Source organism: Poromitra crassiceps, assembly GCF_964638095.1.
Source record: "Poromitra crassiceps genome assembly, chromosome: 8".
Classification (NCBI taxonomy): Eukaryota; Metazoa; Chordata; class Actinopteri; order Beryciformes; family Melamphaidae; genus Poromitra; species Poromitra crassiceps.
The window spans coordinates 23405560-23432485 of NC_139629.1; the positions used below are offsets into that span (position 1 = coordinate 23405560).

At 42.7% G+C, this 26926-nt stretch overlaps 2 protein-coding genes across 3 annotated transcripts in view; both read left to right on the top strand.

Moving 5' to 3' along the window:
• tbca (tubulin cofactor a) overlaps positions 1–15329 on the top strand; it is a 32342-nt gene extending 17013 nt beyond the window's left edge. Inside the window, exons 2-4 of the mRNA XM_083641924.1 lie at positions 2984–3089; positions 10312–10398; positions 14637–15329. Coding sequence (XP_083498050.1) covers positions 2984–3089; positions 10312–10398; positions 14637–14717 — 274 coding nt within the window. The 3' untranslated portion in view covers positions 14718–15329. The remainder of the gene's footprint in view (positions 1–2983; positions 3090–10311; positions 10399–14636) is intronic.
• Positions 15330–19996: 4667 nt separating this feature from the next.
• Positions 19997–25014, top strand: otpa (orthopedia homeobox a; the record flags this gene model as incomplete). Of its 2 annotated transcripts, none has more annotated exons than XM_083642166.1 (3): positions 19997–20072; positions 20601–21019; positions 24496–25014. In XM_083642166.1, the coding sequence occupies 3 exons, from the start codon at positions 19997–19999 to the stop codon at positions 25012–25014; spliced, it is 1014 nt and encodes a 337-aa protein (XP_083498292.1). The 2 variants fall into 2 exon arrangements, with proteins under 2 accessions (XP_083498292.1, XP_083498293.1); XM_083642167.1 differs by having other exon boundaries at positions 19997–20033.
• Positions 25015–26926: the final 1912 nt, after the last annotated feature.

A 26926-nucleotide genomic window follows, 5' to 3' on the forward strand; every position in this document is an offset into this window, starting at 1 on the left:
TATCATCTTAATTGTCTTTATTTTTATTTGGCACATGCTTAAAACAACTTGAAGCTAAATTTAGAAGCTGATGATAGCTAAATCAGAGCGATTGAGTAATTGTGCAATATGGTGACTAGTCAACTATCAAAATAATCGTTTGTGGCAGCCCTAATTTAAAGAGAGAGAGAGTAGTCATAGTGCCCACCCAGTGCCCACGGAAGTCCACAATGCTTGTGAGCCTGCGAGGTAATAACGTAGGCTACTAGCCTACTTTTTATGAAAGACTTGGATGCGCAACACCAAACTTTTCAGCAGCAAGCTGCTCCTGAAATGGACCAAGTGATGCTCGTAAGAATAGTGCTGCTCTGTTTATTCTCAACAGAAAAACTCTGCGACTCCGCCTAGTGCGCCTACCTGCATCTAGCTCTCTCTCCCCCCCCCTCCCTCACGTGTCGGGGAGGGCGAGCTACGGCTGCATGTAAATGGAAATATTGGTGGATTATTAATTTAGTCGGAATATTGTCATTTTCCGAATATGGGCAAAAAGCGGAATATTATGTGCATGTAAACGTAGTCACTGAAGCCACATGTACTCTCCTCTCTAGATTACGCTCTCGGCACTCTCTCTGCAGCCCGCACACGTCTAGGATTTTTTATTTTATTTTATTTGTATTCTCTCTGCACTCTTGTTCTACAGGTTTGTGAATTTAATTTGAGGAATGTAACTTGCCGTTTTGAAAATATACCTCAGTTGCACATGAATTCACTTTAAAACGTAGTGTAGCCTACGTTTCATATTCAAATAAATGTTATTTGTTTAAAAATGACTCCAAATATCCCTTTATTAAGGAGAAACGCATTATTTAATACATTTTTTATCATGCCCCTAAAATTCTTTGTGTGCTCCTAGTTTTTTCAACTTAGGGGCACACGTGCTCCTTCTGAAAATCCTAAGTGACCAGCCCTGGCCACTTTTCTCTTTACCTGTTCTTCTTCAGTGTTTATGATGAGCAAGTCTGCTCCTTTCTTTATGCACTCCTGCCTGCTGTTCTGCCAGCTTCTTCTCTCAGTAGAAAGACATTTGAGCGTGTGTGTGTGTGTGTGTGTGTGTGTGTGTGTGTGTGTGTGTGTGTGTGTGTGTCTGGCCGTGTGATATACATGTCAATGATAACATCGCGTGTGCTTCTTTCGTTCTTTCTTTTCGTGCATACAGAAATAGCCTCTTATAGACGCCTCGCCCCCTAGTGGCCACGCCGTCAAAATCCGAGTGAGCGGACACACAGCTCACCAATTATAAGTACCGGTAGTAAGATAAACATTGGAATAAAGTGCAGTTGCTATATCAAATCAACAGTCATCAAAGTTTGGATCTGAACGACTAAACATGGAGATACGTTACACGGTTACAGGATCTGTTGCAGATATTGAGCCAGGAGATAAATATTCACTCTAGGCTAGGCCAATAATAATAATAATCTGATACTTGTAATAATGTAATAATGATTGATCATAAATAAAAAATCATTGCTGGAGTTGGTATGATATGGCGTTTTTATCTACACAACTGATTACTGCCTTGAATATATCCTACATTTGTATGCTCATGTCTCGAGGAATAGACTTAATTGTGTGACTAAAGAATGTTACTAGGCCAAGACACTGCTTCACTGATTAATAAATCATTAATTGTAACACGGTGTAAGTGAATAATTAACTGCCAACTCAAAACAGAAAGCCTCCAAGTTCTGAGACCTACTACATTTCCATCATATCTACAGTATGTATACAGTAGCAATGCAGCTCTGTAATGGAAAGGGTCAAACTTTTAGTCTATGCTCTCACTCAGTTGTCATTTGGATGTAGAGGTAATTGAGCAAACAACACTAACAGCACGTGCCTCACTTTTCTGTGAAAGAAGTAGCATGAAAGCAAATCTACTGTTAATTCATGTTAAAGCCCAACACAAGGAGTAGTTATTTAACGTTTCTTTGCATGGCTGCTGCTTTTTGGAACAATCTGCATAGCCAAAGGTAGCCAAACTAAATGAGTAACAAACTGTAGATTGAGTTTAAGTTTGAGTTTAATAATTCTGACAATACATGATTGAATTATGCAGAATGTACACTTGAAAAAAAACAATAAGAAATACACATTATGCATTATTAAAAACAAACCCCAACGTCAAAAATACAATCAACGCTTAACTACAGCCCATTAAAAAGCCTGATGCCACAAGAGATGGTGGAGTTTCTCAGTCTATTTGTTCTGGTTTTTGGCAAAGACAACTGATTGTCTTTGCGCAGAACACGGCCAGTCCTTTCTTTCTTGCTAGGAGGGAGGATGTGGTGGAGCGGGTGGTTAGGCTGCATCATGTCCTGAATCAGCTTCACAGTGGCCTGTTCTCTTCCTGTCTGCAGATCAGGTAGATGCAAAGAGACGTCCTCGAACCTCATCATTATTTTGACAGCCCTTTTCTGGACTCTGTCCAGGCTGTCCATGGTGGCTCGTTGTTTAGCCGTACAGCCCACAAGCAGTACACTCCCATATTCTAGACATGGTCTGATCAGTGTGTTATAGATCACAATATGCACAGTGTTCTGCTTAGCCCTACAGCAGTGACTGAGGAGGAATGATGTGTGTGTGTGTGTGTGTGTTGTTATTGAGGTGTGTGTGTGTGTGTGTGTGTGTGTGTGTGTGTGTGTGTGTGTGTGTGTGGGGTGTTGTTATTGAGGTGTGTGTGTGTTATTGAGGTGTGTGTCTAGCCCTCCTACGGGAGATGATCTGACTCCATCCCCTCAGTCAGAGAGATGTTGAAGGGAATGAGGATGGATGGCCTGGTGGGTAAAAGGTGGCCATCACAGGCACCTTTTTTATGGTCGGGCCTATATTGTCTGCCTGAGCGACTGTGCGTTTATGTTTCATGTCTCTGACGCCACAGCGCTGCGACGTGTCGGCGCCTTTAACTTTGAGCCGTCTTCTTTGCCTCTCTTTGTGTCTGCAGGCTGGCCAAAGAGGAGATGTGCTACATCAAGGAGGCAAAGCAGCAGGAGGAGAAGGTCGAGCGTCTGAAAGCAGAGGCAGGAGATGAGTATGTGATCAAGAAACAGGTATGTTGGTGGAAGGGCCCCTGCTCTTAAGGACATGCGTGATAAACTGACCAAACGATTGGGTGTTTCCCACTATAACTCACCCATTATACAGTCTATGGCTGCAAAAGGAAGTCCGGTTGTATAGAAGTCAATGGGGAAATTACGCAATTTCTCACTTGATCTATTTACCTCAGTAAACACTTCCGTAATAAGTTCTCAATCAGTAGTTTCAAGTCTTCTTCAATTCAGTATGGTGTTCATTTTTTTTAAAGTATGGTCCCATTTTAAGTCAAATAGACGACAAAGCTGACCACGATTTGGGCCGTGATTGACAGGTCGCCTGTCCAGTGACGGCGCAGCTCGCCGATCGCGGACCAATAACAGCCGGCGCTGCATCTTTTCACGTCCAAATATGGTCACTTCTGGCTCCAAGAAAACCAAGATGGGCGACGGTCACAATGCAAAACTCAAGGACGGTCGCTACGTCCATATTTGTATCTTTTTATTCAGTCTTCTTTGGTGTTTTCGTGTAAAAATGTTTGCCTTAGCCATCTGAGAGATATTAACCAAGATTAGAGCTATATGGTCGATCCCAACCAGGAAGTGACAGAGGTGTTGCCCCCTCCCTTAGTTATGAAGAGAATCAGACCATCTTGATGATTTGAGTACCCCCCCCCCATTCATATAATGAGGTCAGTCCACAATGATAATTAAGAATGAGCTTTTGAGAGGAGAATCATTAGTGATTTAGTCATTTGCTTGATGCAGATGTAATTACATCATGTAACTTTGGAGGAGTTTGATAATTACCGACACATGCTGATCATTTAGAGCCCCCAGCAGATCACTGGCCCATATCCTGCTCTCCCATTCTGTCTCACTCTCAGGCCCATATCCTGCTCTCCCATTCTGTCTCACTCTCAGGCCCATATCCTGCTCTCCCATTCTGTCTCACTCTCAGGCCCATATCCTGCTCTCTCATTCTGTCTCACTCTCAGGGCCATATCCTGCTCTCCCATTCTGTCTCACTCTCAGGCCCATATCCTGCTCTCCCATTCTGTCTCACTCTCAGGCCCATATCCTGCTCTCTCATTCTGTCTCACTCTCAGGGCCATATCCTGCTCTCCCATTCTGTCTCACTCTCAGGCCCATATCCTGCTCTCCCATTCTGTCTCACTCTCAGGCCCATATCCTGCTCTCTCATTCTGTCTCACTCTCAGGGCCATATCCTGCTCTCTCATTCTGTCTCACTCTCAGGCCCATATCCTGCTCTCCCATTCTGTCTCACTCTCAGGCCCATATCCTGCTCTCCCATTCTGTCTCACTCTCAGGCCCATATCCTGCTCTCTCATTCTGTCTCACTCTCAGGGCCATATCCTGCTCTCCCATTCTGTCTCACTCTCAGGCCCATATCCTGCTCTCCCATTCTGTCTCACTCTCAGGCCCATATCCTGCTCTCACATTCTGTCTCACTCTCAGGGCCATATCCTGCTCTCTCATTCTGTCTCACTCTCAGGCCCATATCCTGCTCTCTCATTCTGTCTCACTCTCAGGCCCATATCCTGCTCTCACATTCTGTCTCACTCTCAGGCCCATATCCTGCTCTCACATTCTGTCTCACTCTCAGGCCCATATCCTGCTCTCTCATTCTGTCTCACTCTCAGGCCCATATCCTGCTCTCTCATTCTGTCTCACTCTCAGGCCCATATCCTGCTCTCACATTCTGTCTCACTCTCAGGCCCATATCCTGCTCTCACATTCTGTCTCACTCTCAGGCCCATATCCTGCTCTCCCATTCTGTCTCACTCTCAGGCCCATATCCTGCTCTCACATTCTGTCTCACTCTCAGGCCCATATCCTGCTCTCACATTCTGTCTCACTCTCAGGCCCATATCCTGCTCTCTCATTCTGTCTCACTCTCAGACCCATATCCTGCTCTCTCATTCTGTCTCACTCTCAGACCCATATCCTGCTCTCTCATTCTGTCTCACTCTCAGACCCATATCCTGCTCTCCCATTCTGTCTCACTCTCAGGCCCATATCCTGCTCTCCCATTCTGTCTCACTCTCAGGCCCATATCCTGCTCTCCCATTCTGTCTCACTCTCAGGGCCGCTTCCAGAACAACAGGACTAGGGATGCATCCTAGATAGGAAGGGGTGCAGATGCCCGGTCAAATGCCAAATTTGACAGGTTATTTTACTAAAAATAATAATTTCAAGTAGAATGATACCACCCAAGCAAGAATATTTCAAGTGTTTCAAGTGCTTTACTGAAATATTTGGACCATATAATGATAATACAATTATCTCAACCTTAAAAGGTTACATATAGGTGCCAAAAATCCATACATTCACATCAAAGAACAAAGAAAAACAACAATTATAATTCAAGTTTAAACAGTAAGTGTGCAGCTGCAGCATTTATTATTATTATTATTTATGCATGCAGACAATTAAAATAAGGGTGCAATGCGTGCTTTTGCACCCCCGTAGAACCGGGCCTGCTCACTCTGCCACCACACCTCCATCATCTCCCCACACGGGTGCAATGGAGAAGGCAATAGAGACACTGCGGAGCGCTTCATCATTCAGAAACCACGCCCAAAACGGGGGGAAACCCCCCCCGTCCTCCCCAATCCTGGTGTTCTCCTATGTCACGTCACGTGCATGGTCGCGTCTTGCACACAAAGATCCTATATACGGAAGATGAACACTCCAACTTACTTCACTGACAGCTAGATCCACAATTTTCTTCTCACCAATTCTCAATGGCTTCCTTGTTTTGCTCGGGAGTACAAAACAACTTTTTTACATTTGTTGTCTGCGCAGCCTACCACACAATGCTGGTGTGGGGAAGTGAACGGAGAGCTTTCCCCCGTGATGGGCGTGGCCTAATTCATGTCTCTATAGAGACTTTTTTCCTCGCCATGTCATCTCCAGCACTGACATGTCCAGATACAGTGTCTTAAATATCGCTCAGTCTTAACTAGTTGTTTGTGGAGAGATTCTACCCTCCTGCACAGCAAGTCCTCCAACCCATACGACCACAAAGTTAGTTTGTTCCTACCCTTGTAACACAACCCACAGGAGTGTCGCTCTTCCAACATTCATTTAAAAATGTCGGTAAATTTGAAAACATAGGTGCGTGTTAATTAAAAAATGTCAGATAATTTTAAAACATTGCTACTAGGGATGGGCATCGAATTTCGAATTTTCGAATAATCGTTATTATCAAGGTCGACTTTTATTATTGAAAGTCGAAATTCGAAAAAAAAAAATGTTGCATTGTCTCCCCTGATTCTAAGTATAGTCGAATCGCTTGGTTTGAGCAAGTAAAACAATTTTTATAAGCATTTTAAGCAAGGTTTATGGAAAAATGAATGGCGGATGAAATCCCATGAAGAGGGAGAGGGGGTGACTTTGGCACCCCTTTGGCACTCAGACCTGAGCCTACTAAATATTTAATGAACCACTCCTGATTGTCAAAACTGTTTTTTATTTTCGAAAATGTCAATGTCATGTAACATGTTCTTTACTTCAGTGGTGCAATGCTTGTTTGAGCTAAAAATCCACAGCAGAAGCTTTTTCTATTAATTAATAAAGCCTTAGACTTAGAATCAGGGGAGACAATGCAACATTTCACTCACAATCTTTTTTTTTTTTTTTTCGAAATTTCGATTAAAAGTCGACTTTGGCCAGCGAATTTCGAATAGTGTTTTTGCTAGAAATGCCCATCCCTAATTGCTACATGTTAATTTGAAAATGTTTTAATTTATGAATGTCTGTTAATTTTAAAACATACTACGCTTGTGTGTATTCAACTAAAACAACTGGGTTAGGGTTATGGTTTGGGTTAGGCTAAATAACAAAAATGGATACAGTTTGAAATGTTGACTTTGGAAACGCTCAGATTTGAACACGGCCGTGTTCAACAGTGTTTACGCCCTCCGCCACTTTTTTTCCTCACGATGTCATCTCCAGCACTGACATGTCCAGATACAGTGTCTTAAATATCGCTCTTAACTAGTTGTTTGTGGAGAGATTCTAGCCCCCCCTGTTTTCAAGCAGGGTGGCGCATCAGTAGAAATGGCAGAACCGGCACCATTTTGATGCTGTTTATCTGAGAACATTAAAATTCTGCACGCGTCTTGCGGTGTTTGTTCGAGTGACGGCTCACACTGAGCGGCAGGCTTGTCTGGTGTTACATGGGAGGGGGGCAGGTGGATTATGGTTGAGATGAGAGGTCTGAGGCAGGATGGATTAGAGCTTTTCATTTGAATGGAATCAATACGCTGTAAGTGTCATCTTTATCCAGCGCTGATGGGATCATTCCAGCGCACTGGGAGGGCACGGCCACTTCTCTCTGTCCTGCTTAGTCTGCCTCACCTTGTCACAGAGATGGAAACCAGGACGACTGCTTGTCTGCCTGCTCTCCTCCGTGTGTCTGTCGCTCTGCCAGCAGCCTCTCGCCCGCGTGTACCACTTCATCTCCATGTGCCTGTTGGTGTGCAGGGCCGTGTAATGTAAACGTGTGCAGCTGTGTCCGTGTTTTGACTTCCCAGCTGGAGGGAAGCATCTGTCATGAGCCAGTGTGTGTCTGACAGGGTTATAGACTCTTTGGGGTGCCAGTTGGGGGGAATTCAGAAAGACTTAATGAATTCTGCGTTAGCCGTGGCTGTGAAAGTTCCCCCAGGCTGTAACGCCGTTTCACTCCGGGCGTAGTAATACCTCTTTACGCCTGATCACACTGCTGTAACACAGTTTCACTCCGGGCGTAGTAATACCTCTTCACGCCTGATCACAGTGCTGTAACAGAGTTTCACTCCAGGCGTAGTAATACCTCTTTACGCCTGATCACAGTGCTGTAACAGAGTTTCACTCCGGGCGTAGTAATACCTCTTTACGCCTGATCACACTGCTGTAACGCAGTTTCACTCCGGGCATAGTAATACCTCTTTACGCCTGATCACAGTGCTGTAACACAGTTTCACTCCGGGCGTAGTAATACCTCTATACACCTGATCACAGTGCTGTAACACAGTTTCACTCTGGGCAAAGTAATACCTCTATACGCCTGATCACAGTGCTGTAACACCGTTTCACTCCGGGCGTAGTAATACCTCTTTACGCCTGATCACAGTGCTGTAACACCGTTTCACTCCGGGCGTAGTAATACCTCTTTACGCCTGATCACAGTGCTGTAACACAGTTTCACTCCGGGCGTAGTAATACCTCTTTACGCCTGATCACAGTTTCACTCCAGGCGTAGTAATACCTCTTTACGCCTGATCACAGTGTCACTCCGGGCTTAGTAATACCTCTTTACGCCTGATCACAGTGCTGTAACACAGTTTCACTCTGGGCAAAGTAATACCTCTTTACGCCTGATCACAGTGCTGTAACACCGTTTCACTCCGGGCGTAGTAATACCTCTTTACGCCTGATCACAGTGCTGTAACACAGTTTCACTCCGGGCATAGTAATACCTCTTTACGCCTGATCACAGTGCTGTAACACAGTTTCACTCCAGGCGTAGTAATACCTCTTTACGCCTGATCACAGTGCTGTAACACCGTTTCACTCCGGGCGTAGTAATACCTCTTTACGCTTGATCACAGTGCTGTAACACCGTTTCACTCCGGGCGTAGTAATACCTCTTTACGCCTGATCACAGTGCTGTAACACAGTTTCACTCCAGGCGTAGTAATACCTCTTTACGCCTGATCACAGTGCTGTAACACCGTTTCACTCCGGGCGTAGTAATACCTCTTTACGCCTGATCACAGTGTCACTCCAGGCGTAGTAATACCTCTTTACGCCTGATCACAGTGCTGTAACACAGTTTAACTCCAGGCGTAGTAATACCTCTTTACGCCTGATCACAGTTTCACTCCAGGCGTAGTAATACCTCTTTACGCCTGATCACAGTGCTGTAACACAGTTTCACTCCAGGCGTAGTAATACCTCTTTACGCCTGATCACAGTGCTGTAACACAGTTTCACTCCGGGCGTAGTAATACCTCTTTACGCCTGATCACAGTTTCACTCCAGGCGTAGTAATACCTCTTTACGCCTGATCACAGTGCTGTAACACAGTTTCACTCCAGGCGTAGTAATACCTCTTTACGCCTGATCACAGTGCTGTAACACCGTTTCACTCCGGGCGTAGTAATACCTCTATACGCCTGATCACAGTGCTGTAACACAGTTTCACTCCAGGCGTAGTAATACCTCTATACGCCTGATCACAGTGCTGTAACACAGTTTCACTCCAGGCGTAGTAATACCTCTTTACGCCTGATCACAGTGCTGTAACACAGTTTCACTCCGGGCAAAGTAATACCTCTTTATGCCTGATCACAGTGCTGTAACACAGTTTCACTCCGGGCGTAGTAATACCTCTTTACGCCTGATCACAGTTTCACTCCGGGCGTAGTAATACCTCTTTACGCCTGATCACAGTTTCACTCCAGGCGTAGTAATACCTCTTTACGCCTGATCACAGTGCTGTAACATCGTTTCACTCCGGGCGTAGTAATACCTCTATACACCTGATCACAGTGCTGTAACACAGTTTCACTCTGGGCAAAGTAATACCTCTATACGCCTGATCACAGTGCTGTAACACCGTTTCACTCCGGGCGTAGTAATACCTCTTTACGCCTGATCACAGTGCTGTAAAACAGTTTCACTCCGGGCGTAGTAATACCTCTTTACGCCTGATCACAGTGCTGTAACACAGTTTCACTCCGGGCGTAGTAATACCTCTTTACGCCTGATCACAGTGATCACAGATCATTAAACATAACATTATTCTTATTACTACCAAGATAGAAGTTGTGTGTAAACATACCTGTGCATTGATTTTCTGTATTCTCCGTGGACTTCAAAACTCCCTCTCTTGTTTGCTAACTGTGGATGTTGCCACGCTGTCACTCTCTTACACCTTTCAGCGTAGGTCCTGCCCACGAGATTCAGCTCAACAACAAGCAAAACTTTTGGATTCACAAACAAAAGTTTTTGATTCGCATTAATACCTTTTTTTTTATCACAAATGTATTGCAAGTAATTGCATTAAAAAATATATTGCTGCTCTCAAATCTATGTTTTGATCCCAGTGTGGAAAGTTTTGCTCTCAAATGTATTCTGTTTGATTGCGTAACATAAAGGCACTGATGTGGTGTGTGTGTGTGTGTGTGTGTGTGTGTGTGTGTGTGTGTGTGTGTGTGTGTGGTTTCAGCTGGAGGTGTTGCAAGAGTCCAAAATGATGGTCCCAGACTGCCGTCGCCGCCTAGCGATCGCACACGCAGACCTGGTTCAGATTCTGGTAAGCAACAGTTTGAAAATCTCTCTACTCTCGCAACAGAAGAACGGTTAATGTCTTTACTATCCATCTTGTTAACTCTGTTTATGGCCTTCTTGATTACATTAAAGGTTGTTTTGTGATAATATAACACATGGTGACCAAAACGACTTACTGTATTTTTCTGTGCAAGTCTGGGGTTCAGCCAATACTTTTCACCATTGTGTGCAGTAGGGGTGCACCGATCGATCGACACGCAATCTGTATCGGCCGATTTTGACCTCAAATATGTGATCTGCTGCTGCAGATATTTCTTTATTGTCGCCGATCGCATAGCCGATCATGCTGCACGTGAGAAACATGAGGCAGCCCATTTTCATGTCTTCAATGTCCATCGTTTAACTTTCATATTGTGCTCTAACGTTTATATCATTGTGTTGCAAAGCACACGCTTTGCTTTCGTCAGCCGTACTTTCCGTACTATAAGGCGCAGCAGCTAAATTGAATGATTGTTACAAGCGCACTGGACTAAGCCGCAGGTGTTTTAATGTTTAAAACTGGTCAGGAGGAGGCGTAGCGCCTGCCTGTAACAGAGATCTCCGTGTCTTATCAGCGGAGACCGTTTTGAGTCCGATGAACAAATCAATCAAAAACACTTCACTAGGTCCAACATAGGCTACAAGATTTGTTTCATTCCATTGAATTTGGCAGCGCGGACGAAACATGGGTGGAACGAAACATGCAAATTACCTGTTTTGCATCCTCATCGTCGTAACACAGCCAGTTCTCCATCTTTTGAAGCATGATGTTAGATTACAACGAGCTAGTTGTGTGGCTTAGCCTTCCAAAATGTTGCCGTTAAGTTTTTAGAATGTAATACATAGAATTGGGAACGTTACATTCAATTTAATTCAGACTGTGTTTCTGGCTCAATCGCCGACTTTTTTCCCCCGGAGCGAGGGAGGGTGAGAGGAGGGAGGGTGTTTTACAGTAGTGGCTGATAGAGCGTAGTGGCACAGTGCTCCAATCAGGTCGCGAGGCACATTTTTTGCAACATCATCCAATCAGGCTCTCGTAATGTCTGTCTTACTCTCGTTCTGTCTCTCGTACCAAAATCCATAGATTTAGGAGGTCCTCTAGTGGACGTTAGCTGTAAAAATCCATAGATAAGCCGCACCGTTATATAAGCCGCATTTTATATGTAAAATGGAAACTGTTCTATAATAGACTGCTATAAACAAAATAAATAAATATATATATATTAATATATATATATCGGTGATCGGTAATCGGTAATCGGTGATCGGTCAATGATCGGTTGGGCAGATATTTCTCATAGGTGATCGGCAATCGGTGATCGGTGGCAAAAAACGTGATCGGTGCACCCCTAGTGTGCAGTACTTTAGTAGTAAATGCAATTATAGTGCGGATCACTTCAACGCAGGTTGTTCCACACAATCAAACAGTATATTTTGTCAACATATATTTTTATTTGTACTGTATTTCTTACAGTAATTGTAACTTTGAATGATCTCATGATCTCCGTCCCAGGTCCTTTCTGTGTGGAGTTTGCATGTTCTCCCCGTGTTCGTGTGGGTTTTCTCCGGGTGCTCCGGTTTCCTCGCACCATCAAAAGAAAGACATGTATGTTAGGGTTAATACTCCTGTCAGTGCCCCTGACCAAGGTACTGGCAAAATAACTGGAGTTGGTCCCCGGGCGCTGCACAGTGGCTGCCCACTGCTCCTAGTTCTAGGAAGGTTCCTAGTAGAGGATGGGTCAAATGCAGAGGATGAATTTCCCCAAGGGGATAAATAAAGGATAACTTACCACTTTACGCTCAGACCACAAGCATCATTAGTGCTGCTGGGCACTGTGTTCGCTCACTGCCAGCATCCAGCCCTCGCCAGCGGGTGTGGCATTCAAGCAACACTGCAGACATCAAGTTTGGTCGTGGCCAATATGTCAAGTTTGTAGTTTCCACGGAAAAACGCAACTCTGCAACTGAGCAGGAAAAGGATTTCACCATTAAAATCAGCATGACTTGTACATGTTGGTCAGCTAGCGTTTCAGTCACTCAGTGGAGATTGAAGAAGTCGTTATGTGGTAGAAGGTAGAAGGCACAACTACTGCAGCCAGGGATTTGCTAGGAACTTGAGTACATAGGGAGACCTTTAAAAGATTCAAGATATTTAGTGACATGTCACACGTGAAATTCTAATGCTATAAGGGGCTCCATTACAAGACATAGAGGCCATTTACACCAGGCTCTAACATGCTTTTTCTTCGTTCAGATTGCGGATAGTGATCGAATAGTGCTTGACCACACTAACCTGATTTCATGTACACCTGGCGTTAACATGCAATCAGATTACAATCTGATCACCCAAAATGGGTGATGTCCTTTCAATCCGCATACAGTTGCTGTATGCGGATTGAGAGGACAGATTGCATTTACACTTGTGTTCAATGTGGTCACAATGCGTCCCTGACCACCTCCGGAGGTGGTTTGGCTGATCAGATCACAATCCGTCTTCAGTGTGTCTTGGGGGTGTTTACACCTGTACTTTCAAGTGTTTCAAGCACAATCCGATTGCAATCTGATGACAGAAAACGCATGTTAGTGCCAGGTGTAAATGGCCTCATAGTGCAAGTACAGTAATACAACAGTAATACGTCGTGTATTATGTACGTAAATAAGACAAACAGTGAAAAACACAATAGAAAGCAATGATATAGAATAAATAATAAAATACCACCACTTGTCAGTGGAAGAAGGTGCAGTCAATGCAATGTGCAGCAGAGCCATTTTGGGAAGAAAATCAAATCCAGATCTGCTATTGGTTGCTGCTTTAGCTAATTTGCATCAAATTCAGCTCAACTTCAACTCGTGGTGCCACTCGCTGCTGCTACGGCGTCAGACGCCTCTCGTCGCCAGCTCCCATTGAAAAGCAGCATTTGACGCTTCTGGTCTGAGTTTACAGTTATTTTTGGAACTATGAGAGATTGGAGAAAATGTAAGCATATTTCTGACAAAGGATTTGTTTGACTTCAACTTATTTGAAAAGTGGCAACCCTAATATGAACTACAGACAATTTGTTTTCTGGTATAGCCTATTGAAGGATGGACAACACCCAAAGGGTATCCACCCAGAACGTGCACGGTTTAAAGTATGAGTTTTTTTTAAGCCTAGTTTCTCTCTGTCTGTATATCCGGGTGCTAATCCCTTCAAGACTGCTGTTGATGGATGTGGAGAGAAGCGAACACACGCATGCATGTCTCGGGGTCATTCTAATTAATGCAGAGCAACAGTCGGGCAGCTGGCACTGTGGCGAGGGTCTCTCAGACAACAGGCGACTGGAAGGCAGGGAGCTAACCTGGAATTAGTTACATGTCCCCTTCCCTATCGCTCACCCATCCTTCTCTCCTCCTTTTAGACACACACAGCACATATGCACACACTCATCACAGCTCATTAGCACCGCTGTCACCTCAGTGGCTACCGCAGGAACTCGCACGCACTCCATTAGCAAAGGATGTGACCCTGTACACTCGCATGTTACCATGGCTCCTCTACCCTCAGTCCAACCCTTTGCTGTTAAATACACATCTCAATAATGGTCATTCTGGCCGAGGCTAATGCTGAAATATGCCTCTGAGGGTTATACGTTATTTATTTAGTGGGTTGCCTGGATTTGTGAGTTACACATGGTCGGGATGGGACAGTATATTGAGATTTTATATATCACAATACAAAAATTTAATCAGGTAGTAAAAGGAATTGTGATGTAGCTACATTACATTACATTTTATTTTTTCTGATAGTAATCACAAATGGGACTTCTTGACCATCACAATTTCACAAGCTCTCCATCAAAATTATATTTATTGCACATTGTAATGACATTTTTAAATTGTTTGCATTCTAACTAGCCAATGCTCGAAAGATGTGTGGCTCAGAAATGAACAGAATTCTGCACTGTCAGACTTTGTCGTCATTGAACTTGTATTTATTGTGGCTGTATCGAATTGTGATATTGTGTATGGAATCGTATCAGGAGAGAAGCGTATCGTCCCATTCCTATATACCTAAAAGGGCTTTGTTTAAATCGTGTTATGCCGCCCTACACCAAGAAAATGAAAAAGTAGCGTTTACGGGCCGGCTGAATTTCTACATTTTGTTTGGTGCACAAGTTTCCTCAGGAATTGACATTTTAACTGACAAAAAGTCTCACTTCCTTGTGTGTGTTTGTGTCCTTTCAGGAAACAGAAGAGGATTTGGCTGAATCAGAGGAGTACAAAGAAGCTAGAAACATATTGGACTCAGTGAAGCTTGAAGGATGATCCACTGTGAGATCGCTATTTAAATGTCCATTCCTTTTGTCAGGCCTTGTTTGGAACCGTGGAGGCAAACAGAATAATGCAAAATCTCCCTCTTTTTTTATGTAATTATTCCTACATTTTACAATAACTTGCCACCTTATTTGAACATGCTTCTCCTGTGTGTGTACAATCTCACAAGCATCAAAATAAACATTCTCGTATAGGGGGTAGAGGTTTTTTTTCCCACAAGCCACAATTTAGACTTGAATAATACCATTAAAATTAGTTTGTTGTCTTTTCTGCAGCAGTGATCAATTATTATGGGTCCACTGGTGGATTGATTTGAAGTATTTGAGGAATGAGAACACCTTTGTAAACGGCAACAGAAAAAAAAATGTTCCAACCACCACTCTGAGACATCATCCATTTTTGCTTAATGTTTTTTCCTTTCTTTATCTGAGTTGGTTAATCTGTATATTGGCTCTAAAATGACAAACTCTTGTGAGTAGAATATTGTGTACCTGAATGATGGCCTTAATTGCACAGTGTATTCACATGCTGGTGTGCATGTTCTACAGCAATGGATTGAATTGTGTTGTGATATCTGCAATAAAGACAAGAGCAGCATGGGCAGACATTGGTTGGTCTTGAAGTATTGTCACTGCACCATGTAAGATCTAGAATTCAAACTCTAAAATAACAGCCCTTTAGATTAAGGATGAGAGAGGTTTTCCTATAAGCCTGCTATTAAATCAACTCAATGGGCAGACAAATTAAGGTTACATTTGGCTTGGTCCTTATTTTACAGATTTCGATAATTATCGGGATCACCCCAAAGTCTCATTACCGCCCTAATGAGGCGCTGCTACTCCGTGACATCTAGCCCGCTCCATCTCGTTAAGGAAATCGCTCTTCAATGCTGATTATTTTATTTGGAAGCATAATTATATTTCTTTCGGATAAATCACGGTCTAATCGAGTCCATACAGAGGGCAGCGGCACTAATTGAGGCATGAGATGCGGCGGCGGCCCGCTACACCTGGGCGTGTGACCGCTGTCGCTCCCGTTACTCGAAGTAACGGATTACTTGTTAGGCATATTTGTCTCCACAAGCTGTTATTACTGTATTATTAGCCTATATAGGCTGCACACTTGAGCAGGCATTATACAATCATTGAATCAGAATCGTCTTTGTTAAGTATGCCTATTGTCTTTGGTATTTTAACAACAATAAGCTTAAGAAAGTAAAAAGTATATATGAGCAAATATCCTGCAGGGTAAAGCTAGCCTGAACATAAAATAAAATGGAAACATTAAAGAGAAAAATAGGACTATGGGCTAGGCCATAATGTAAAATATAGCCTAAGAATATAGCTAAAATGTGTATTTGTTTTTATAGGAAGGGCCGTTTGGCGTAGCTAGCCTCTTTATAGGCTAAGACATATCCTCTTGAATTGACAGGCATCCACTCTTCACTTCAAATATCAGAATAACTGAGTTAAACCAAACGGTCAATTATTTTACTTTTTCCCTTTTACGTCATAAAAATCAAAGTATAGGCCTGTTGAGAGTAGCCAACTTATGAAGTCAAATTTGTCATTTCAGGCTAAACAACATAACACAAGTATAGCTAGCTACCTATTATCAGGCCTATCTGCTTGAATAAACGGACGGCCATTCGTTAGGCTACTTTGTGAAGGGCGACGATATTAGAAATCGTATTGCTGTTGTAACGCGTTACTAAGCAGCTATTATCTGACGCGGGCGGGCGAGCCTCTCCCTCTCCAGCACAATAACTTATTACTTCTAATCCCCTAGACTGTCACCAAATCAGCTGCACGAAACAAGAATCTCATTTGTTAAACTGGGCCTCGTGCAGATGGAAGATCGATTATTTTTCCTCCTTAGAAATCTCTAATTGAGTGAATGCAGACAGCAGACTATAGGAGCGGACCTGAGATGAAAGGAGGAAAAATCAACAAAAATCATCCCCCGTTATAGCTGCACGTCATGGGCCAGAGACATGGACACTGGACCTGCGCACTGGTGGAGAAGGGCGTCAGTTCAAATACCAGCCATATAGGCGCATGTGAATGCCCCCAGCTCCAGGCAGCGTTCAGGATTACATTTGTTTTTCTTGCAGTTTTATTAAAAGTCACTCCTCATCTCCAGAGCGCGTGAAAATGTCTACTTTCCACTCAGATGCGCTGCATTAACTTGCAGGGGGCGAATTTGTTTGTTTGTCTATTTTTATTTATATCATGGGTAAGATTGATGTGGGCATGTTATTGGAATCTGCCGGGGAGAGATAACCTAACTGTGCTGTGCTCCTTGTTTACCCTAATTACAGCCTTATCAACTCAGCAAAACCAAGACCTTCATCGCACGCGCGCACACACACACACACACACACACACACACACACACACACACACACACACACACACACACACACACACACACACACACACACACACACACACACACACTCACGGCCTATTCAGACAATTTAATGCTTAGTGAAAAGATGCCTTTGAATTACTAGTTGAACTAATCAAGACATTGATGATGGGAGTTAGTATAATAAATAAGAATAACAGCTTTCAGGAACAGACATCTCTCACAAAAAAAAATTAACAAGAAATTGGTTTCATCATCAAATCCAGGGCACTATAACAACAATAAAAACAATAACAATAATAATAATCATAATAAAATAATAATATGCCTAGTATTATAAACAGAAGAACATTTGCGAATCTAATGATTTTTTAATGTAGCAGGGAGCCTCTCTAAATGAATTGAATAAAATGTTTTGTTTTGTACCTCCATCTTCCAAATAAAGCTTGAAATCTCGGAGCTGCAGTTCAGCAGCTGGTATTGGCATAAAGAGATTCAATCTATAGGTGTTGTACGAACTAAACCAGTTAAATAAATTGTATTACAGGGAGCCAATGTGTTCCCACGCGTTGTTGTCTTCCCCCTGCCTGCTTGGAGCAATCAGACATTTATTTATTAGGGGGGAAATCACTTCATCCACCATAGAAAAGGCACTTCTTCTACATAAATAAATAAACAAATAAATAATAATTATAATAATAATATAGGAAAACAAAAAATAAAAGTTAATATTGTGTTTGTTTTTATTTATTTATTTAGCTTTTCTGTAACATAGCTCACCCTGCGTGACATCTCATGATCCCCTCTCTCGTTTGGGTTAAATATGACCTGCTGCTACGAGAGGAGTCATTCACTTTTGTTTGTACAGCTATAAAAGCACTGAGCTATTGAAAAGTCGTAAAACGAAGCGCGCAATCCATCATCCCGCGCGCAATGGGGACCGAACAATGTGATGATTTTAAATTATCCTTATATGTTTCAGTGCGCCGCAGAGCTGCAGTTTAGAATAGCGCATAAAATGCAATGAGAATTAAAAACAATATTGGTGAGTGATTCCGTATAGACTAGGCTACAATAACAGCCAACAAATAGGCTATCGCCCTCTCTCTTTTTAGGCTATTTTACGCACAAAATTATTGTATAGGCTAGCCCATAATTTTGTGCGTAAAATCCACAAGGCTCCCCAGAAAATATAATATTCAAAATAGCCTATAAATCTTGAATTGACCACGCTCACTTCCAGCCTTTAGCATCCTTTAAGGCCACGTCCAGCTTCTTTTAAAATAAGATATCATGAGGACAAGAAAATATTTCCAAGTGCGCATGCACTCTTGCTCCTTTCCTCGGGCTTTTCCACAGATCCGGTGCGTCCGAAAGAGACTCCCGCGTGTGCTGCAGCAGGCTCCATCCTCCCGGTCTGTCGTGCCACCAGCTTGCAGACAAATCAAAGATGAGCAGAGGCAATTGAAGCCTGAACGGCTGGAGAAAAGGACCCAAAAGAGCCCCGGGTTCACGCTCGGACGCCTCCTTTGTGCCACTATTCACCACATAATAAATACACCCGCTTTCTCAAAACGACATCTGTTTAAAAGCATGTCTGATTTTGGTTGTTGTTGTCCTTATATATTTGGGGAGCTGGTAACAATAAGCTATATTGTGCTAATTGTACAGTAATTAGTGGTTTATTTAATGACACGACCTGCTTTTTTGCCGGATTTCAGGATGTCTTCTTGTCTTGAGTGGAAATTAATAACCTTAATTTGGTAAGATTATGAAAAATCAATAATATGGAAGAAATTGGCTTGCTCGAAGTTCAAAGCATGATTATTATGTGCTTCTCCTTGTATGGCTATCTATCCAGGCGTCATGGCGCTCCATGCCATTTGAGGTATTAACTGTGTCCCTTTATCAAAGCCAAACATTCACAGCTCATGTTCTCTTTCCACTTTCCGCCGAATTATGCACTTAATTGGCTCACATAGACTATCATTTACAACAAGTCCCTCCCTTCTTGACAGTTGGGCCTAAACACTAGTAAATTACCACTAATTTATACTGATTTTACTCTGATAATTGCAATAAAAGCCTATAGATTTGGCACTAATTACATAAAAGCCTAATGGCCTTGAACATTAAACTTTGCTGTTTGGCTGACTAGGATATTAATAGGCTCACTTCGCCTCCAAAAGGCACTTATTGCACATAGAAAAGAGGTCGACATCATTATGAAAACTACAAATGTCACATAAACAAAAAAGAAAGAACAATAATGTGCAGTAATCTATTATAGGCTCAAGTTCATATCCACATAACAAGGTGTTACACGGTGTAGTTCACTTTGTGCAATATAATGCATTAATAATACTGGCGCCTAAGTAGTGTGTTTATAGCCATGTGGTTCCACTTTTTGCCTAAAGCTGATGGCCAAAAAAGCTCACCTATACTATGCTGTACGAGAGTGCAGAAACAGCATGCACAATTAAACAAATATTGTGGTGATCCAACATTTCTCGAACGGGTCGAAGCTTTCACACAGATATTAAATCATGTTATTTTATTGGATGTAATTTGGAGGAGAAATCAAAGCCAATTAGAGGAATGAGGAGGAATGAACTTGTGGGTGTGGGAGGATGCGGGGGGGGGGGGGGTGACTGGGGTCTCGGGCTCGAGCTGACATACCTCAGGCTTCAACTCTGATTGGTCCTCGTTTGGAGAAGCTCATGGGTTCATTCCGTTGTTAAGCGCCTCCCCCATTTCTCTAAACTACATTATAATGCAACGAACCTCCCTTTTAACCACAAACCGAATTTGCTTTCATTTAGGCTATATATATTTCTTAAATAGGTTAAAGTCATAGAGATTTTTTTTTGGAATAGCATTTCGCCCTGGAGCGGTGCGCAATGCTATCTCATGCCGACCTCCTGGATGCTCGCCTCGGTGAGTTATCGTCACCAAACTCCGGTCTTCAACTCTACTGTAAGCTGGAGGCACTTCTAATCTTAAATCAAGCACAGAAAATTGTCAATTTGTTTCTTATATTGTCTTAATGTGATTGAGGGGAACGAAACTAGCCTAATTCATTAGAAAAGTAATTATTATTATCATATTACTGCGTAATTTGATTTAACAATTTTCTAAGATATCGGTGTAATCGAATTGAATTAAATATATTTAAGGGGCAGATTATAAAGTGCATGCTGTGTGTTTTTGCTCACAATGAACTGCAATCTTCGATCTTGATAATTTGCAATGTCTTACATTTCGACAGGATGATTTTACGCATGTTCATGTGAATTTGCTCAGCCTTTTATGACAGACTGTATCATTTTCTAGTGCGACCAAATAATGTTTCCTCTTTTCCCTGTAAAATATATTAAAGTTTTTTTTACTTTAAAATCTCATCAAATAATGCTTTGCCATTAACCAGTTCCTTCTATCCCCCTTAAATACAGGCTAATGTATTGTACTTTAAAATCTCACGGGGTGTTGTGTGTGTGTGTGCAGGGATGAAGGATGCGGCGGCGGAGCTGCTGGGGCACAGGGAGGCTCTGAAGTGCCGGCTGGGCGGAGGAGGGGGGCAGGACCCGGGGGGACATTCCGGCCCGGAGCTCGGTCCGGGCCCGGACGGCGTGGAGGGGGCCACCATGCTCCCGGGCGACGACATCAACACCGGCGGAGGAGCCGTTAACCCCGGGCAGGTGAACAACAAGGAGCAGGAGAAGCAGCAGCAGCAGAGCGGGAACCAGGCGGGAGGAGGGCAGCAGAGTCAGAGTCAGAGTCAGAAACAGAAGCGACACAGGACGCGCTTCACCCCGGCGCAGCTCAACGAGCTGGAGAGGAGTTTCGCCAAGACGCACTACCCAGACATCTTCATGAGAGAGGAGCTGGCGCTCAGGATCGGTCTGACGGAGTCTAGAGTGCAGGTAGGCACGACAGGCTGCATGGAGCTGGTTCTCATGCAGTGGATGGATGTGATTTAGCCACGACACAAACAAACTCGACACCGGCTGGAGGACAAACCGCATCACTCACTGGAAGACAGTTAGCCTGACGCAATGCACACGCCTACTGCGTGTATGTATTTTAGGATTATTTTTTTTTTTTAAATAAGAATAGGCTGCATATCGTAAATGTATGCCCCCCCCCCCATAAAAAATAATGTCTGACACTATTTTTGTTATAGTTGTATGCTTTATGCACCTCTAAATCACCTCCACACCAGCCCCCCAAAAGAAAATAATAGGCTATAAACATTTGAAAAGTGCGCAACAATTATTCTACCTCCAGGCTTGTTCCTTCATTCATAATTTAACTGGAGACATTTCTTTTCACTCATTGCATGACAGTACATTTCGATATTGTAATTATTTATAAATGGTTTTGTGATATAGGCTACATAATTGATTAAGACGCATGGCTATGTGCTGTGAATGCTGCAAAACAAACTTGACGAATTTCTTACCAATCATCAAAATACAAATATTAGAGCTCCAAGAAATACGCTATCTTTTTCCCCTCCCCATAAATTGATCTTTCTGATTTACTCTTATCCATCGGCATGGAAATGATAGGAGACATGATCCTGATTACACAAATCTAATTGTAAAGGTCCTAACGAAAATAGCCTATAGGTTAATACTATAGATATTTATGATAAATAGAGAAATACATTTGCAACAAAAAGATCCAGAAATACACTGATAGGCTGTTGTTCATTCAACTGCAAAGTCAATTGGAATACAAAATGTTTATCCTTCAGTATACTGTGCAGAGTACTGAAGGATAAACATAAGAGCAAATGGAAGTTTAATAGAATGTAGTATAATAATAATAATAATAATAATAATAATAATAATAATAATAATAATAATAATAATAATAATAATAATAATAATAATGATACATAATTGTGTGTGTGTGTGTGTGTGTGTGTGTTCACAGTTCAAGATCATGTTGATATTTTGTTGTTGTCCTTTTGTAAATCACATGGAGAACACCTCATAAGAAAGCAGACAGCTTTTCGACAATTTCTAACTACTCCATTTCTAACGCCTTTTGCGTCATAGCTTTTTTTTTTTTTTTTTTTTACCAACATTGACATAGCAATTAATTACACCATACACACGCGCGACTGGGAAGAGTAATAGCCTACCATTAATAACATCACGGTAACGGGTTATTGTGGCTGTATATTGCACTGACATTGCAGTTGTGCATTTTCCTGTATAATTGATAATCTACAGGGAAACAACCAAATCATGATTTGGGTTTTATTAATAGCCTATGTTATTATATATTTTTAATTGCTTAGGATAAAATTGCCTCCATATCAAAAGACTTATAGTCCACAACTTGACAAAATTACTGGATTGTACTCCCGATAAACTCAACTGTTTAGTGACATGCGCACATGTAGTCTATACTAGGGGCCTACTAATATACTATTATGTTATCAACACAAAAGCCCACAATAAAATCAAAGGAATATCAAACAAATTAAGAATTATGGCTTCAATGCCATAGGGCTATTAACTGGCAATGGGAAATGCACTTGGCTCGTTCACATGTGAAATAATATCCCCAATAATCATTATTATTGCATGGGTCAATTCAATTTCAATATACTATTTACATAAAATAAGAATTAGTGAAATGATGCTCATCAACTATTATGATAGGACTGAGATGAGCAGAGAGGCTGGCAGGTCTTCTGCTGTCACAGATCTCCACATCTTAATGGCGGCACAGCACAGCAGCAGCGTGTGAGAGAGCTCCTCCGTCTTTTAAACGGAATGAGAAATTGCATTTTCTTTCCTTTGAAGTGTAATGTTGAAGTGTAATGCATTTCAGGCCGGATTTCACGCCTGGCTACACGGGAAGAGAAAGAGAGAGAGAGGAGAGAGAGAGAGAGAGAGAGAGAGAGAGAGGGGGAGAGAGAGAGAGAGAGAGAGAGAGAGAGAGGGGAGAGAGAGATAGATATGGAGGAGAGAGAGAGAGAGAGAGAGAGAGAGAGAGATTGGCCCGCTCTTATTACCGCGCCCCACTTTCTCAGCCAAATCTTCACATTAATCATAGACGCCCGCATACGACCAAATACAGTCTCAAGGACGCTCGGAATAAAGTAAGTCTGCTCTCCAACAGACCACTGTAAAATGTCACAGCGATAACATTATCATTTTATTATCTGTGTGCAAGATTTTGAATGGCTACCTTTTTGTGCAGTATAACAAACTCGCTGAATAAAAGGATACATGCAGGGCTATTAACTATACGGGACTTTGTTTTTTCTTTTCTTTTTTTTGCATTTGTTTACTCTTCACAAAATCTCTCACAAATCCACCATATATATAGGCTAATGTGCATAACACATGTCTGTTCTCTGAAAAGTCGAGGATGCATCTCATTTAGAAATATTCGACTTTTCTTTTTACCCATACAACGTTTTCCATCCACGACAGAATAAACGATCTCCTAATTCTTGAATTCACCACAGCAGCCAAAATATCAGCCTAGCCGAAGTGCATGTTGTATATGTTGTGAGTAAAATCGAGTAGCCTATAGGTTGAATATTTGTAAGTTTTTAGTTTGTAGCCTATATATTGCGGCCTGAGACCATGGGAGAGTAAACCCACCAGTTTACCCACGTGTCGTGTCATCAAATCTTAGTGATGTAACACATCACCATCAAGCGATATGCGATATACTGTAGCCTAGGCTGCTATAGGCTACATCAGTGCATGCTTTTCTGCGGCTGATTTGTGTTGAATTGTATACCTTATCCTCACCACCGACTGGATGCCATTCTTTTTATTTACCACTATACAACACTGACTGCTCCTATCTCTCTCCCCCTCTCTCTCTCTCTCTCTCTCTCTCTCTCTCTCTCCTCTCTCTCTCTCTCTCCCTCCTAAGAATGAAACAAATATTGTCTGTCGTTAATAACAATATTATTGCAGTCGGAGCTATCCCTGGTGCTGAAATTGTCTTTTGGAGTACAGTTTTCCATGGTGGAACAACACGTGTACTTTACAATAAAACATCATCATATAATACCCCCCCCCCCCCCTTCCTCTCTCAAGAACGAAACAAATATTTGAGGCCTATGTCATTAATAACAGCATTGTTGCAGTGGGAGCTTAGCGAATCCAATGAATCATATACTTTCATTCATAGGGCTGCCTGGATACCAGGCTAGTGGGAGCTGTCCCTGGTGCTGATGGTCTTATAGGTGTTTTCCATGGTGGAACAACACTTGTACTTTACAATAAAACATTATAATAACCCGCCTCCCCACTCTCTCTCCCCTCTCTCCCCCCCCCCCCCCCCCCCCCCCCCCCCTCTCTCTCTCTCTCTCTCTCTCTCTCTCTCTTGCTCTCTCTCTCTCTCTCTCTCTCTGCAGGTGTGGTTTCAGAACCGACGCGCCAAGTGGAAGAAGCGCAAGAAGACCACCAACGTGTTCCGCTCTCCGGGCACCCTCCTGCCGACGCACCACCACGGGCTGTCGCAGTTCAACTCCGCGGCGGCGGCAGCGGCAGCCATGGGCGACAGCCTGTGCTCCTTCCACGCCAACGACACCCGCTGGGCCACGGCGGGCATGCCCGGCGTGTCGCAGCTGCAGCTCCCACCCTCCCTGGGCCGCCAACAGATGGCGCAGTCCCTGTCTCAGTGCAGCCTCGCCGGCCCGCCCCCCAACTCCATGGGCCTGTCCAACATGTCCTCCAACGGCTCCGGGCTGCAGTCGCACCTCTACCAGCCCACCTTCCCCGGCATGGTGCCCGCCTCCCTGTCCGGCCCCAACAACGTCACTGGCTCTCCGCAGCTGTGCAGCTCCCCGGACAGTGACATGTGGCGAGGGACCAGCATCGCTTCGCTGCGTCGCAAAGCGCTGGAGCACACAGTTTCCATGAGTTTCACCTAGTCACACGTATGGGCCATCTTTAGAAGCGTTTCGTTCACTTTCGATCTTCTGCTATTTAGTTTTTATCCACCCATCCAGACATCAGCGGTGTACCGGGAAAACTACAACCCAGGATACTTGTTCAAGGCACACATCACAGAGCTATATACGTGGCATTTCTTTTTCCCAAGACACTGGAAGCTGAAGCTATTAACAAGCATAAGACTGGGTCTGTTTTCGGGGTTTATTGTTTCGCATGTAGCCTATGCCAATTGTTTGTCTATTAAAATTTATTTATTTATTTATTTATTTATTTATTTATTTATTTATTTATTTATTTATTTATTTATTTATTTATTTATTTATTTATTTATTTATTTCGCACATGCTGCCCTCGCCTTTTCTGTAGCAGGGCTTCTAATATTTGCTTTTCTGAAGACACAATTTTGTGGAAACTCTGAACTGCAAAACTACAGATCTCCGATGTCTCCTGCTGCACAGCATGCAACTACTAGGCTACAGTATGACGGGCCCAGGCATGCACAGTGGACAAGGCACCTGGGAGATTTATCGTGAGAATATAAAAGATTGACCAGGAGAAAGCTGAAAACGCGGGACTGACCTCGGAACAACTGGAAACGAACTTGACTGCATGTGCTGCTGGCCAAGGCAAAAAATAAAATAAAATAAAATAAGGGAAATATTATAAATGGAGACATGGAAATTGACTATAATCTGTTATATAGGATGTTTTGTGTAGCGGAAGCACTTGTTCCCATTTGGTCAGTTTGTGATAACCTATGTTCCAAATTATCGTCTGTGCTTATTATCAAATTTGAATTTCTTAAATGTTTGAACAAACCATTTCGTTTCATGGACATGTTTATATCAATTAAATGTAAATTATCAAATAAAATCATTTTCAATTATGTCACACCACGAATTATGTCAAACCGTTCTTTATATGGAGCAGTCAGAGGAGAATCAAATTGGACGTTGGGTTGCAGAGCACACAGGCATCTCTTCACTCTGGGCGCCAAATGGGGAAGCAGAGATAAGATGACGAAAATACAGTATGCAGCTTCATTGAATCGAATCCAACATATTGGATATCCAAAAAGGACAAATAAAACCGTTTTCCAGATGATTGAATGACAGCCCCGTTCGGTCTGCAGTGAGGCGTCGCTGTCCATGGTGGTTCTGTGCTGAACTCCTGCAAAGCTGCGTAGCCTACTATTGAAACGTTGAAAGTTGAAACTCACAAAAGAGTCACAGTCAGTGCCATACCAAACAAACAAACAAATAAACTTACATTGGGCAATTTTTTTAATTGATGTAAATTGTCTGTCTGTCTGTCTGTCTGTCTGTCTGTCTGTCTGTCTGTCTGTCTGTCTGTCTGTCTGTCTGTCTGTCAGTATCCTTTAGAAAAAGCATCGTGGATTTTTCCGTTTTCAGTGAATGAGGAGAACACGTTGGTCTTGAACATATTGTCCAGTGCATGCCTCTATCTGATCTCATATTTGATTAGCCATGTGTGCTTAATGTTTACTGAGGATATTTAGGCTACTAGCCTCGTGTGAACTCATCTCACCTAAGTCAAGACATGAAGATGGTTTCCTCAACAAAATGGTGAGAACAACTAGGTCAAGCATCAAACAACTGGCCGTGCGTGCGATGGAGCAATACAACTATTTTGTTATGTGCAGCTGCATTAGAACCTCAAAATCCTGTTGACTTGTGGGCTGCTGCTGGGAACTTGTCCTGTTTAAAGGGTGAACAGATCATCATCATCATCATCATCCACGTGTTTGCATCCGAAAACAAAGGCTATAGGCTACTTGACGATGTACACAATCACTAAGCAAATTGGCACTATCAGTACATTTATTATGGTGGTAAATAAATATGTGACATTAAAGTCCCACGAATTGGA